Genomic DNA, 16,989 nt, shown 5'->3' with positions numbered 1-16,989 from the left:
TACCAGTTAAGAGCTTCGAAAAGCTTCATTGACGGAGAACTTTGTGGTTTGCTGTCACATGATTTTAGCAATTCGTTTTTCTGTTTCATTTACAAACATTATAAGAGGTTTGTGAGTCCTTTTCCCAATATAATACATCAATAGTCAGTTATGGGCAAATATATATGCATTGTTAAATATTAATTTCGTATCAAAGGCAAAAAACACGATTTTTTCCGATAAAGCTATTATTTCGTTAAGTTGTTTATAAACATAGTTAATTTGCAAATGCCATTTTAAATTGTTATCTATGCAAATATCCAGGACTTATTTATCAGTCACATTTTCAAGAGCTATAATATTTATTTTAAGATACAATTTTCTCATTATTTTTACTTTTGGTATTGTTCCTTTTACCAAACATTTTGATTGTTTCGGATTTATGGCCATATTATTGATTTTGCACCATTTCTCAATGTCATTTAAATGATGTTGACGTTTTACTTCTACTTTTGGTATATTTTTTCCGGACTCATAAAGAATCGTCTGCGAATAGATCAATGTTAATATAATGAACAATGAAAGCTAGGGCATTTGTCTATATGATAATCAATAAAGGTCCTAATATTGAACCTTGTGGAACACAAGAAATTATTTTATTTTCATTGTCTATGATTGAATATTACCAAGATTGAATATTATCTATCTGAACCAGTTGTATTCTGTTAGAAAGATATGACTTAAGAAATTTAACGACATTTTCAGAAAATGATAAAGCTTAAGTTTATGCAGAAGTATTCCGTGATCAACCAAAATGAAAGGGTTTCTTTAAGCCTAAGAATATACAGTCCCGATAATGTTTCTACTGTCCGCATCTTTTAAACATATATCTATTAAACTAAAGAGTGCAGTATTACAACGATATCTTGATTGTTTATTATGAAATATCATTTTTTTCTTCAAAGAATGAGTGTATTTGTTTGGCAATATGGCGATCAAATAGTTGGATATAGTTCACAAAATTTATATCGGTCGATAGTTGTTTGCTTCATTCTTATCCCCCGATTTAAAAGTAGGTAAAGCTTTTTTAAAATCACCTGGGAAAATATATGCTTTAATACTATAATTGATAATTAATGCAATTATTGGAGTAATTTAATCTCCACAATGTTTGTTAATGTTTGGCCCAATTCCTCGTAATCCTGTAGATTTTTTGATATCCAGTTTTTCATTAATACGCTTTACTTCAAACGGTGTAATTAATCCATTATTTAATCAATATAAATCAGCTTTTGTTCTAAAGAGTCTTTCAAGTTTGCAGACATTTGTATTTTAAAACTTTGATTTTTGTATGACATTCGAGATATTGACAAAACGCTTTGACGAAGAGTTTACAATATATATATAAATGAAAACACTTGACACTTGATTTTGGCGGCATGCACTACTAGCTCGAAAGTAATGATAAAGCAATTTACCGTATACCTCCGAAAGCGGTAGCTCTAGTATCAAACCTGTGTTGAGAAAATGATTAGAGAACTTCAATTCTTTAATAGATAAATTATTTCGAGTGTAAGGTGGCACCATAGACAGATATGCCATTTCCAAAAGTAGACGTATGTGTGTCTCATCCTTGTAGTAGAAAATTGATTTGGCTTGTTATCGGGGTCAAGTGTTGCTTTATCAAAAACAAATAAAAACTAGAAAACAAACAAGCATTATACAGGTTTTAATTATTTGTGTACTTTTACACGGATAGTTTCCTTGTATTTAACAATTTGTGTTTCAATAAATAACCCTGCTTGAAAAATAAACATACAAAACTGTGACCAAAGTTTAAGATTTAAAATTAATATTCAACAAAACTATTTATTTGCTTTCTTTATATTGTTAAACCTGTGTGATAACACTTTTTTCAGTTGAAGAGTCTATAAATGTAACAAATTCGATAAGACATCGACAGATAAGTATTCAAAATTCGATGTATGCTTTTCTATCTCTTTCTATTCATACAAGGTATATACAAATCAATGCCGTACACGGCAAATATTTGTAAGAAATAAGAAAGGCAATAGATCCTAATTATCATAATTTTCTTCATTTTTCTTAATCCAGAAGATTCTGTGATGAAAATAAAGAAAATTAACTGAAAAAACGCGCTGCTAAATAATACCTGTAAAAAATTAAGTAATTAAAACAAAGATACACTACTAGTTAAAAAAAAATACTACCAAGAAATGAAGAATCACACTGCCATAATAAATTAAGTAACCACAATATGTTATATCAAAGGGCACTTGTAGATTTACATATCCATTTATATGTGTATACCAAAATACGAGTACCTGCGAAGAATAACAATATAAATATATACATGAACGCTAAAAATTGCATAATACCCTCGGAGTATAACAATATAAAGATACACATGAACGCTAACAATATCATAATGCACGCGGAGAATAACAATAAAAAGATATACACGGACGCTTGCAATATCATTAAACACGCGGAGAATAACAATATAAAGAGACACATGAATGCTAACAATATCATAATGCACGCGGGGAATAACAATGTAAAGATAAACATTGGCGCTAACAATATCATAATGCACATGGAAAATAACAATAATTTATAAAGATATACATGAACGCTAACAATATCATAATGCACGCGGGGAATAACAATGTAAAGGTAAACATTGGCGCTAACAATATCATAATGCACGAGGAAAATAACAATTTAAAGATATACATGAACGCTAACAATATCATAATGCGCGTGGAAAATAACAATATAAAGATATACATGAACGCTAACAATATCATAATGCACGCGGAGAATAACACATAAAAAATATACATGGACGCTTGCAATATCATTATACACGTGGAGAATATCAATATAAAGATACACATGAATGTTAACAATATCATAATGCACGCGGGGAATAACAATGTAACGATAAACATTGGCGATAACAATATCATAATGCACGTGGAAAATAACAATAGAAAGATATACATGACCGCTTACAATATCATAATACAGGCGGAGAATAACAAAATAAAGATATACATGGAAGCTTACAAAATCATAATACTCGTGGAGAATAACAATGTAAAGATATACATAAACGCTTACAACATCACAATACAAGCTGAGAATAACAAAATAAAGATATACATGAACGCTTACAATATCATAATGCACGCGGAGAATAACAATATAAAGATATACATGAACACTTACAATATCATTATACACGCGGAGAATAACAATATAAAGATATACATGAAGTTTACAATTACTTCAATAGCTATGACCATTTAAAATAATTATTTTACGACATTATTTTTACGTCATTATGGTTACGAGACAGTGTTTCATAACATAACAAAATACGTTTGTTTCAATACAAAAATTTCCTTTAAATCATATTTTGTTATCACTTTATGTCAAAAGTTTTTGTCAGTTAAGATGTGGTGATAAACAATTTAAGGGACTATATTCAGTGTTAAAAAGGCAACATAATAAATACAATAACATTACAGTAACAAGTAAGTGTTACAAAGCACATAATAAATAAAGTTACAGTTACAATTAAGTGTTGAAAAGGCAACATAACAATTAAAGTTACAGAAATAATTACAGTTATATTTTTTCCCAAAAAGTTACTAATTGGCAACATTGACCTGTAATTAAGTATTTTGTATCAATAGAAGTCGAAATAGCAGTTTGTTCACATTTTGCTACTTTATGATAATATTTTTTCATATTCATAGTTATTTTGTTCATTTATTTTGATAAATATTTGACATTTTCTTAATGTATCATTTAACGTTGCAAAACGCATGTTTTCACTTTCTTTAGACAAAAAAAGGTTTTCATTTCTAAGACAAAATTTGCTTTTAATTGTTAATGTACATGAACTTAGGCATTTGAGTTTTAGTTTTATATTCAACAAATGATTTGATAATTTTAATTATTGTTAAGCCTGTTATATTAGGCTTATGTTTTAAGAAATGTTTTTTATAGTTTACCGTTGTATAAATGAACACAATTTTAAAATTAGATAAATATGGTGGCTGATTTGTGTTCTGGTTTTCGCCCCGCGATCCCGCTGAGCACAAAGTCGAGAATTAACAAGTTAAAATTTTATTTCTTGAATCTCGCTACGCACCCGGCGATGTTTTATTTATTAAATCGCGCCCCCGCTAATAAGCGTGTTTTTGCTCCGCGCCCGCGCCATTAACTTGTTACTTTTCGACTTTTCACTTGGCGGGGGGACGCTGGGCGAAAATAGGAATGGCACAAATCAGCCACCATATATGAAGGATCAATAGATTAAATGTCCAGAAAAACGGTCATTCTATTTATTATGTATAAAGCTACATTGTAAATCTTACGAAATATTTTGATAAAATTTATCAACAGTAAATTATATATTATTTCCATAATCTAATGGTCTGTTATTTAAAGAGTTAAAACATAAAATATATATGTTATTTCATGCGCATAAATATAACACATAAAGAGAATAAATAGTTAAGGGACAAGTAATTATGGTGTTTTTTTCCTAGTTTTTTTTACAGTTTAGCAATTGTTTCGTGAACGTGTTTTTCTCTTTTTCTTTCTTACTTGATTAAAGTTGTATGCCTTATTTTTTTACAGCAAATAATACATTGTAGCTTAAGACACTGTAAGAATTTAAGAGAACAAGAAAATCTAAGAATCTTTAAACCCTGCACATTTTCTTAAATCTACTCAATTCTGTGATCTAAAGAAAAAAAATATATCCTAAAGACATACATAAATATGCGTACAAAAACACCACACAAATGGAAAAATAAAACAGTCAGAATTAATAATAAGAAACCTTTGTATAATTTATGTAATTTAATATTATACTTGTACCCGTTTCACAATATCATCAAAAGGATAATTAACATTAGTAATGTGGAAGCGACGTCAATGACGTAAACGTAAATAAATACGAAATATGCCACTCTTATTGACTTCAACATACAAAACGAAGGAAAAAAGGACGCCACTTTAAGTGACTTCAATGTAAAAAGATACAAGAGACGCCACTCTTTGTGAATTCAACGTAAATATATATATAAAGGACTCACTTTTAGTGACTAAGTTTTTGTTGTTGTTGTTGTTGTTTTTGGATTTTATGAAGGCAAAATTGATTTATTAACTAGTAAGAGAATTTAAAGTGTAAACACATTTTGTCAACAAATACATTTTAGTCAAATATTATAGCAATACATTAAAATATGATTGTTTGGAGAACAATACATTGCACAAATCATTGATCAAAATACAATATAATAAATAATGGAACAATTTGTCAAGTGTCATTTTGCTTTGTAATTGTGGAAATAGTCAGAAAAACATGATTAAAATATTCTCACGTTAAATGAAATTTCTTTCATACCTCAAAAAAGTTTTACTCTTCTTTTTTGTATCCCTTTCCCCGTGCACATTGGTTTAAACACATGCATAATTTGATGATTTGTCAATTCGTTTCTTATCTTTATTTAAACTGTACGAACCTTCTAAAATGAAACAAAGTATAAGTACTTACACTACTCGATAAAACAAATATAATACAGTACTTAATTACATTAGGCTGTCTGGTGATCACATATTTATTTTGACAGCAACGAAGTTGGAACAATGATTTGCTTTCTTTCTGCTTTATTTATCGTATTGATTGTTTAGAATTTATGTACCATGATGAGAAGACGATCGTGTTGTCTGGTGATTAAATTGATAATGCGGAAGTGATCAAAGTTTATTCAGAGAGTTGATCAATTTTAACCCTATACATGCCATTTATCACAAAGATTTTGAAATTTAAAATCCCCAAATTGATAAGAGTACTAGCAACAAAACTTTCCAAACTTCCTTGTTCAGATAAAATGCTGTCTCAAATCGATTTGATAAATATCTAACTTTTAAATTAGTAGAGTATAGCAACAAACTGAGATATGAGAACAATTATTATCTACTATATTACAATATTCATTATTTTACAAACTTTATGATTAATGATGTTTTTATAAGGTGGACATTAAGGCTGTGAGTGTCAAAATCATTACTACGATATACCATTCATTAATAAAAAAGAAATTATTTGTTTTCACTTATAATCTAGTGATTAAAATTTATAATATACTTATAGATGAAATATTGAGAAAAACGGAAGAGCAATTGTGCCAGATGCATGCTTTTTATCAACTCGAAATTTCGAGTTACTTACTTGAAATTTAGACTTACTGACTCGAAATTTCGTCTTGCTAACTCAAAATTTCGACTTACTTACTCGAAATAGCGAATTACGTAACACGAAATTTCTACTTACATTGCACGACTTTCATTGGTTGTCAGTGAAAGCAATGATTGAATTCAAGATACTTTCTTTCGTGTTCGTGTGTAGCTGATGCACATTGACAGAGCCCCTATATATTTAACAGAACAATTTAAAAGGGTTAATTGTCCACACATACTGAACATATCCTTAGCTTTTTTTGTGGAGGGGTTGGGGTGTAAAATCACACTTTCCACATTTCCGTGTTAACCGGATGTTTTTTTTTCTAAAGCACGCATACAACCATCAAGTAGAAATACAACAAGTCCAAAACCCACCCTATTGTAAACTGTGCAATATTCATGCGTAAATAAGTTTTAAATGGCGTGTATACGCCAGTTAGTCTGTCACGTTTCTTTATACTAATAATGTTTTTGTAACATTATTCATTATTTACTAAGAATTTGATCCATACTGTGTTGATAAAAGTTGATAAAAGTGCAACTTGTTGTTATATACATGTTGGGAATACTATAAAAGCATCTAAGTTTACAAGAAATATAGTCCGTCCAATTAATTTTACAAAGGCCTCAGCACGCCGTATTTTAGCCGCTCCGCGATAGGTTCCTCAGATGTCCCACACGTGAAGTATAGGATCGTTTTATTCACAGGGGTGAGAAGAATATGATTAGTGAAAAGATATGTTCGAACAGGTGGGATACAATACAACGTCTGAAGAACGCATGAACGTACAAATTAAAGGAAGCCTTGTGTTTTTTAGGTCCGGCGTGTACATGCCATTACTAAGTTTAACTTTAACTTTAATAGTTTGTCCAGATACACGCTTCTCCATCTCCATCGTTCAACCGCACTCCGTACCATATCTTATATTATCTAAACTCTTGGTAACTCATAACTTTGGCCATTCTAGTAATGTTAATAAGTCGAAATTTCAAGTAACTAAGTCGAATGTTTTAGTAACTTAGTCGAAATTTTGAGATAAGTAACTCCAAATCTCGAGTTAATATGTCGAATTTTTGGGTTAGTAAGTCTATATTTCCACTTAGTAGCTCGAAATTTCGAGATAAGTAAGACGAAATTGCCAGTTTGTATGTCGAAATTTCGAGTCAGTAACTCAAAATTTCGAGTTAGTAAATCGAAATTTTGAGTTAAAAAAATACACACCTGACACTAATGCTCGTCCGTTAGAAACATTGAACAAATAAAATGCATTCTAATTTTCGTATTTTCACTGATTTTTAAACTGCAGTGAAACATGTTTTCCTTTTTTCACTGGTGTCTTGCCGGACTACATTATTCTACATTCAGCCAAGACCTCAATTCTAATGGAAAATTCTGTCAAATCGTAAGGTCAAAAAAAGAGAAAAGTATATAATAAACAGAAGTTCATGTTTCTTTTTCTATAAATAGAGGATTTATTTCCATTTCATGGTATAAAAATTATCATATTTCAAACAGAAAATTTGAGTTTCTTTTTCTATATATCGATGATTTATTTTCATTCCGTGGCATTAATATTATCAGATTTTACGTGTGGCTACTTTTTAACATTGGAATTAAAAGTCGTTGCTATTTTCAGTCAACGGGAATGCGGTACATTATTTGCTTAAATAATATCAATTATGACAATTTCTTGGTATTGTATCGGATATGTTCTTACTTGACAAAATAAAACGTTTGTTTTATCAGGTAATCTCCAAAATCATGTTGATAGAATATACTTTCAAAGAATACTAAACGAGCTTTAAACTATTAAAGTGAATTACGAGAAATTTATTAATTAAAAATTATTCCAATCTTTCTGATAATGTAAATAATTTGTATTAATGTTTACACAGAGAATTTGTCATAATTCTACAATTTTTTTTGCTGTTGTTTTAAAGATGATGCTGTGCTGAATAAAATAATTAATTTACCAAAGGATATTGTTTACATTTTAATTTTTGCATATTAACGTTTTAACCATTAGAATTATGCAAACTTGGATAATTGACTTTTGTTCATTTTGTCCAAGAGAAAATATGTTGAAGCAATTTGATTTTGAAATCTCTTTAGCCTCTTTTTTCGTATATCACCAAATGTCTCGGTTGTTTATTTTTACGTTATCTAGATTATTGAATAAAACCCATTTCGGTGAAGAATTTACAGATGTGCCTAGATCTTTTTTTGTTTACTTTTCAACATAATAAGTTTGGTTTGAGAAATGGATTTTATTTCGGCTGAAAACCGTAGATAGCTATATAATTAGCTGGCATCTATGTGTCGGACAGTCAAACAAAAACATTTTTGTGCTATATCAATAAACATTGTCATATTTAAGAGTGTGAATATTTTAATAAGTGGCAACGGCAACGCGTTTTTTTTAATTAAGTTATACCTGTGGAAAATGATAAGACGAGTCCTTCAAAATATTTACCACGGACCTCTATACATTTTTCAAACCTCAGAATCCTCTCCGAAAAAAAAGCATTTTTAAACTGTTCATTGGGTAAACTGTTTATAAACTGGTAGAGAGTGATTCCAAAGGCAATACGGGCGTCGGACCGGCGACCGCCAAAGCTAGATTTGATGTTTGGAATTAACCAAAAGTCACAAGGAGACAGGTCAGGACTGTAAGCGGGATGTAGCAAAACTTCAATTATCTGCCCCTCTAAATAAGCTTGAATCAAGACTAGTCGGTACGTATGTGCATTCTCATTGAGTTATTTAATACTGTGCATCCGGACCTTGGGTTCTTTGAAATGTAGTGATTAACTACAATAGTGAGAACATGGTCACGGTTAAATGTTCAAGTGATACTACCTCCCTCTGGCACAGCGACACAGGCCACTATTCCATCACTGTCAAAATATAGCATACATAACTTTTCTGCTACGTCGAGCAACAACTGGGCTGGTTTTCACCTAGTACCTACATTTTCTTACTGAATTTACAGTCGGACTAAAAAAACATAAAGCCACGTTTCTTTCCCTGTGACAGTTACTCTCAGGCGTCTAGGGTCTTGATCTTTGAACCAAAGCAATTAGGCATAGGCTTTATCAACTTTTGTTAACTTGGTCCCTTTTCTGGTCAGAAATTAGAAAACATGGGATCCAACGGGTGCACACTTTCCTTAACTTTAACTTTTCTTTCAAGGTGTAAAACAAATATGAGGCACAAAGGCCCGATATGTCACTCCACAGTATATATTGCATCTTCATCAACTATGGTTTTGGCAGTGCTGATGTTATTTTTTCCAGGGACAGCAAAAATTTGTCTCACAGGGTGGGATCATCCTTAACATTACTTCTACATTCCTTAAACATTAACGCCCACTTGGCAACTGATCGATATGGAAGAGCATTTCCTCCATAAACACAATACAATCTAGATTCGTCCTTTTTTTAACGCGCATTTACGCAATAACCCACGAATTTTGCAATAAGCTATTTGCTCTTCTTTCAATCTACAGTGCAACTCAGACATGTTAACAACCAGTATACAAAACCACACGTATCTAAACGACCTGCTAAAATTTTATTACACGTGCAAATCGTGCGATAATCGAGTGTTGGATAAAATATTATCTTTCCAACGATATATAATACGTGTACTTTCACGTGCAAATCATTGTTAAAAGGAGTTGTTGCATTTACAGTGAACATTATTCATGTGCAATGTTGCGAATAATATTTATTTATTTTCCGTTTAATATAAAGACAAAATATAACTTCCAGTTCAGTACCACTGTGGAAATAGTTGTATCTAGCTTTTTAATATCTTATGTTCGTATGTTTGTTTGAATGAAATAATAGAGGAAACATTAAACCGATATGTTTGCACTTTGTGATGGGTGGGGAAGAAACAGACATCACCTATTTACTAAATTAACATTACGTCGATCTAAGCTTTCTATAAAAAAAAGTTGAAAGTCATATACTTTCAACATCCATGAATCAATTTGTCGTGTTGTCATGGAGGTCTGAATCACAAACAATAAATCATACATTAAAGGGGCATGAGTGCATCATTTAAGCATTTAATTCACATCTTTAGGTATTTCTGCATAACAGTTGTCAACATTTGCTTTGCTTTTACCAGATGAACTCATAAGTCATTTTTGCTGCTTAGGTTTTTCGGACTTTACATGGTATGACTTCTTTTACATTCTGGACTGATTTTGATATAGCCTAAGAAAATAAATCATTATGATCTCTTTTGGCAATCAATCTTGTGAGGCCCATGGTGAATTCTCCGTATTAAGGAGATTTTCAATAGAAGGTGCTAAAGTTTAGAAAAGAATATTCTTGTATTTCAATTTTACCAGAGGAACTCATAAGTCATTCTTGCTGCATAGATTTTTCAGACTTTACATGGTATGACTTCTTTTACACTCTGGACTGATTTTTGTCAAACCATGTTTCATGTTCTGGACGAAGTAGTTTACTTTAATCAACTTTGTCCTTTTGATCATTCCAAATGTACATCTATCATATTGACACTTGAATCCATTTTTTACGCCATTTCGATACTGTTAAAATAATCTTAAGTATTTTAAAGCTTTATTTGTATCCACTCAATCAAACTGATCATATGATGCGTATTTGCGACATTTCTGTTCCTATAAAAAACCAAAATGTTATTAATTTTTCAATTGCTGTGTCAATATTAAGAAATTTAAAACCTCTTTTATGTAGGTTTAGGTATATATTTTATCTTTTTTATCAAGTGGTTGTCGCGAGCACTCCACATTGGTCATGTTCATCTAAAACTGGTACCATATATAAAGGGCCGTGTAAGAGCATCGGTATAACCGACGAAAGTTTTGTTATAAGAAAGTCTGTGATAAAAATTTCAAATGTTCATTGGAATAAGAGTTTAGAAATAAGTTTATATCGTTAACTATATTAATAAGACTGTACGCTTATTTTTGTAGCCTATTTTCAGATGTGGGTGTTTATATTTTTATAATTTAAAATGAACTTAAGAGCACTTGTAGCTCTTCTCGTGGTACTTTTCCTAAAGACATCACAAGGTATGAAATTTAATTTTTTTCATATTAAAACATTGTTCTTATTTTAGATAATCTCCCTTTTAATCCGTTTAATCCATTTTTTTCATAAACTTAAATAAGATAAAATTACTTGTTGAAAACGAATAGCTGAAAGTTGTCTGAATAAATATTTTAAATGTTTTTTTCGAACGATTGGTGAATGCACGAAATTATTGTAACATGAACCTACTTAAATAGCAGCTTAACATTTTTTCCGGAACATTATAAGCTATTCTATTTATATGTGTTAAATAGCAGAGACATTCAATGTTTGGGGGATATACTTAAGAGTATGGAATAAACATAAACTTGCCGATCATAATTTGTATAATTCGGAGGTTTGTCAGCATTAATTAAAGATTCATTGTAATGTGTTTTAGAGACATTTTAAGAGAGAGTATTGTATAAAGAAACATTATTAAATTGATTTTTAAACGTCTATACTTAGGTAAAAATGCAAAGATAATACTTTTAATTTAATTAAACTTTTCTTTTCTTAAAAAAAATAAAATCATTCGAATGAAAGCAACACAAAACAAAATTACAGAGTGGACTTGATCTATTCCTTATTTCTATATATATTTTTTCAACTGTACATGAGTCTAGGATAGATTTTGGATATTGAAGTGATCATTCTATTGTTTGCCTTATACTAAAAGGTAATACCATCAAACGAAATAAACCCTTCTGGAAATTTAATAATGCTTTATTCAAAGACATCAAATACATCGATCAAATTAAAAAAAAAAGACTTTTTAGTAATAAAAGATATAAAAAAAATTTATGCGGAAGAAAACCAAAACTTAAAGATTATTTCTGATACTGACATAAAATTAAAAATAAACGATCAACTATTTTTCGAAACATTACTAATGGAAAAATGCGGTAAATCAATTTCATACTGCAGTTTTTAAAAGAACTTAAACAAACTACAGAAAAACGAACAAAATAATAAAGAAGAAATTCAAACTAAAACAACGGAACTGAATAAATAAGAGAGAGGAAACAAGAGAAAAACCTAATAAAGAAACAACTAATACCAAAGAAAAAATTATAAAAAAAGTTCGGAATTTTCACAAAGATCTTTATTCAGGAAGAAATGTCACAGATATAAATCTTCAAGAACATTTGAAAACCAATGATATTCCCAAACTTTGTTAATTAAACGAACTTGATTGGCGTAAAATTTCGAAAGAAGAAGCATCTCTTGCCCTTTTAAATATAAAAAAATCTAAAAGCCCCAGTTCAGATGGATTTACAGCTGAATTTTACAAAGGGAAAAGGGTTAAAGATTCATTAAAAATTGGCGCCCAATCTCCTTATTAAATAGCTTTTACAAAATTGCGTCTGCTTGTTTTGCAAATAGGCTTAATAAAGTTCTTTCTTTTTAATAATCGAGGATCAAACTGGTTTTATTTCTGGTCGCTTCATAGGAGAAAACACAAGGACCTTATATGACCCTTTTCATTATACAGAAAAGAAAATAAAATACCAGGCATATTATTGCTAATTGATTTTGAAAAAGCTTTTGAATCTTTAAAATGGTCAGTCATATATAAAACGTTAGAATTTTTTTAATTTGGTTCCTCCATTAAAACTGGCTTAAGGTTTTCTATGCGAATATAGATTCGTGTATTTAAATAAACTGGCAAATCTCAGAATGGTTCATTATAAAACGAGGCTGCAGTCATAGAGACCCCCTATCCCCGTATATCTTCATAGTCTATGCAGAAATATTGAACCTCTTAATACGTAAAATGAAAATATTACTGGTATCAATATTGGCAATAAAGAACACCTAGTCTCACAAAATGAAGACGACACGTCTTTGACCTTGGATCGTACAGAAAAATCTTCGCAACATGCGATTTTGGTATTGAAATTCTATGTCAATGCCTCCGGTCTTTGCATCAATATAGAAAACTTAAGGTTATTTGGTTTAGAAACATGAAGGGTTGTGATATTTAATTTAAAAAATATATCATGGGAAAATTAAAATTTCAATGTTATTGGAAGTAAATACTCGCTTAATTTGATTGAGATGATCAATCTTAACTTTAATGATAAAATAGCAGATATGAAATCAAAAATCAATCATCTACTTATTTCTCTTCCAAATCCGCCCAACGACATAATCAAAAAACCAGAAACTTTATTTTTTAATTTTCTTTGAAATAACTCAAGAGACAAGATTAAACGAGAAGTTATTTTTAGACGATTTGTGAAGGTCGCTTAAACATGATTGAACTAAAATCCTTCATTCAATCTTAAAATTGGATTTGATCAGACGTAGACGTATTATTCAATGAAAACAAAAATGGAAAAAACATCATCGAACATTCTTTTCAGGATATATATAAACTTAGGTCCTGACTTTATATAAAAAAATCGGTAACATAGAATCGATAACCCATTTTGGAAAGATGTTTTCTTATCATGGTCTATGTTTTATCCGAAGATTCAAATAACTAATTTGGAACAATATCTTAATCAACAAATCTGGTTAAATCTAACAGTGAATGTCGGAGTCGATTTTTTTTTATAAATTTTATTTTCAAAAGGGTATAAAATTTGTTGCTGATTTGATATATAATGATGGTCAATTTCATTGTTTACAATCTATACATAATATTCTACAAATAAACATAAAAGTCCTGCAATACGAGAGACTTTAAAGATCCCTAACAAACTTGAAATATTTACTGAACAATTTAATGCTTTGAAACCAATCATTCCCAAACAAATTAAAAAAAAAACACACAAAATATAAAAGGCTGTCATCCTATTTTTGAAATATTAGTTAACAATAACAAAACCCAACATCTCAAAATAAATGGAACCATGAACTATTATTACGCAAGACTTTTGAATGGAAAACAATTTATACAACAAAATTACGTCAGATACTTACTTAAGGTAATTCAGGATCAAATTGATGAATAGAATCCTTGCAAGAAATACTTTTTTTAACTGAGATTGGAAAAAAAGATTACAATACGTGTTCTTTTGTAGGGAAAATAACGAAACACTCTTGCATCTATATTATGAATGTCGGTATGTTAGTCAATGTTGGCAGAAGAAAAATCATCAAATCTAAATGTCCGAATATAACAGATTATATACTCTCAATAAATAAATTCTTTTCGGTAAAACTGATCCAAAGAGAACGGATAAAACCTTAAATTTTATTTTTTCTTGTTGCAAAAAGATATATTTACACGTGTAGGTGTGATAACCAAAACTTCAATATACAAACTTTCCATAATACGTTAGTTTTTCATCATAATGAAGAAAAGTATATCCAATTTTCTTCCTGTAACTGGGATAAATTCAATAATACATGGTCTCCTTATCAAACTCTGGTCAATATAACAGCCCCTAATTGAGTAATTATCTGAATTAACTCTCAACTCCAAAGTACTCACTAGCTTCATTTAAACACAAGGAAATTTAATGTTTATAACAATCTTAAAAATAATAATAATAAACTTTAATACCATCCAGTGTCAGTGAGGTTTAATATACTTGTACATGTAAAGTATTTTTCTTGCAATCTTCTTTCTTTATAATGTAATACATAAATTTCTGTGACACATCATAAAAAAGGTTTCGGGCCACCAGTACATACATATTTAACACTATACTCTTTATAGGCACTTTTTAGAAGAAAAATGTTTTAATTTCAAACAATTACAGGTAAGAAGTTTTACATCAAGATACAAAATTATATTGAGATTGAGATTGATGGAGCTTTCACATACATGTTTTACGCTTCGTGAAGTTGGGGCTATTCCTGACTCCCCTCCTTCATTAGGGGTCGAGAATTTGGAGTGCAACTGGCACGGCCTTGGGCGCGCGTTGACCGTTTGAGCTTCCAGGCCCCAGGTCGTGCTCTGGTTGAGTTGAGGTCCACAATGGAGTAGGCGGAGACAGTTCTTGCTGATTTTAATATAATTTGTTTAAATAGTTTTATGTAATAATATGTATTTGTGTACACAAAATATCTTAAACCAGGAAGAAAAACTCAGCAATTTTGTACTTATAATAAAGGGAAGTAAATGTGTTAACATATGTAAGGTAAACTATAGCAGTTATCCTTCTTAATCAGACACGACTGACACTATTAATACATATAAATTTTTTCTGATAATAGAAACATGTCTATAAACTATTCTGTTAGGAGACATGAAATTGTGGTTTATTTTTTAAAGATAACCGTTGTCCATGGTGTTAATAACTCTACCTACTATATAATTCTACCTACTATATAATTAATTATGTGAACTATACAGTCACATTATACTTTTTTACCTATTTTCTAAACCATAATCCAAGGGAAGACCTGATCTGTTTTTCGTATACACTTTTCGTTTAGGTTTATGTAGCTGGGGGCACTATGGTGACAAGGATGAGAAAATAATAATATATAAATGAATGTAAAAACTATCTCATAAAATCGTCACTTTATAAAAATTATGAAATAGAATTATTAATCAATAAATAGAAGAAGAATTTTTATTTCAAAATCCACATGTAAACAACAACAGTCTGGTTTAGGCTAATAAGCCCTTGACCTGACACAAAATAAAAATTACAACATTCTCAGAAATACAATACATTACACAATACATTACAATACAATGACGGACATTGAATAATAATATTACTCACTTTCAACATATAGTTACATTCGTATATTATCAAAACTATATGATGTCATTTACATTTTAATTCATATCAATTATAATTTCATACATATTTATCTCTTTGATTATTTGGTTTGTTACCTTGTTCTGTATGTGTTCTTTTTACTAAACATTAATGGTTATAAATATTTACTTGTTTTATCATAATATGCTCATATATAAATATTTATAATATTTGGTATCAAATTTATATATATATATATATGATCGCATTTCAAAATTATATTGTAATGTAATGTGAATTTTTTAAAATTGTATCATATCACATGTTTCCTTTTCTTTAAGTTTTTTAACTGCTCGTTTTTATATGATTGTATGATTATGTACAATTGTATAATTGTATGTAAGTCTTTCCAATAAATGGGGTTCCACATTTGTGGACCCGAAGCTGAAAAAATAAAACAATAATAAAATTAAAATAACAATAATGTTTTGAATATTAAGGGGACCAAAGGCTTAACGTAACTGGAATTCGACTAACTGGTGGTACTGGTGCATTTGAAGGACGTGTTGAGGTGAATGTCAATGGAATTTGGGGAACGATTTGCTCCAAATCATTTAACATGAATGACGCGATGGTATTGTGTAGGACGATGGGACTTTCGTAAATATTTTTTTATTATTTACTTCCATCTATCCTATTTGACACATCTTTTATAATTAATAAAAGAAGTGATAGTTTTGAATTTTGAACAAATATGTTTCATGCACTAAAGCTGAAATGTTGGAAATATATTTTCTCTTTTTTACGTATCTCATAAGTTTTAATGGCAAATAAATGATTGTTTACTTTCCTGCTCGTAATATACAGTATTGTTATGTAGTGAATTATATACAGAAATTAGCCGATATATAAAAATGCCAGTTGTGTAAACATGAATCAAATAAAAGAGAACTTGGTGAAAACATTTGCAAGCTGTAAACGT

The 16,989-nt window shown here is 29.9% G+C and overlaps 1 protein-coding gene across 1 annotated transcript in view; it reads left to right on the top strand.

The window, feature by feature from the left end:
* Positions 1–11,123: 11,123 nt before the first annotated feature.
* Positions 11,124–16,989, top strand: part of LOC132756413 (deleted in malignant brain tumors 1 protein-like) — a 30,812-nt gene continuing 24,946 nt past the window's right edge. The window contains exons 1-2 of the mRNA XM_060747484.1: positions 11,124–11,339; positions 16,508–16,667. Coding sequence (XP_060603467.1) covers positions 11,282–11,339; positions 16,508–16,667 — 218 coding nt within the window. The 5' untranslated portion in view covers positions 11,124–11,281. The remainder of the gene's footprint in view (positions 11,340–16,507; positions 16,668–16,989) is intronic.

This window comes from Ruditapes philippinarum, unplaced genomic scaffold, assembly GCF_026571515.1.
Source record: "Ruditapes philippinarum isolate M1 unplaced genomic scaffold, ASM2657151v2 ctg277_1_1_1_1, whole genome shotgun sequence".
Taxonomy (NCBI): domain Eukaryota; kingdom Metazoa; phylum Mollusca; class Bivalvia; order Venerida; family Veneridae; genus Ruditapes; species Ruditapes philippinarum.
The sequence above is the reverse complement of the archived record's forward strand: the minus strand, read 5'-3'. Positions and strand labels throughout refer to the sequence as shown.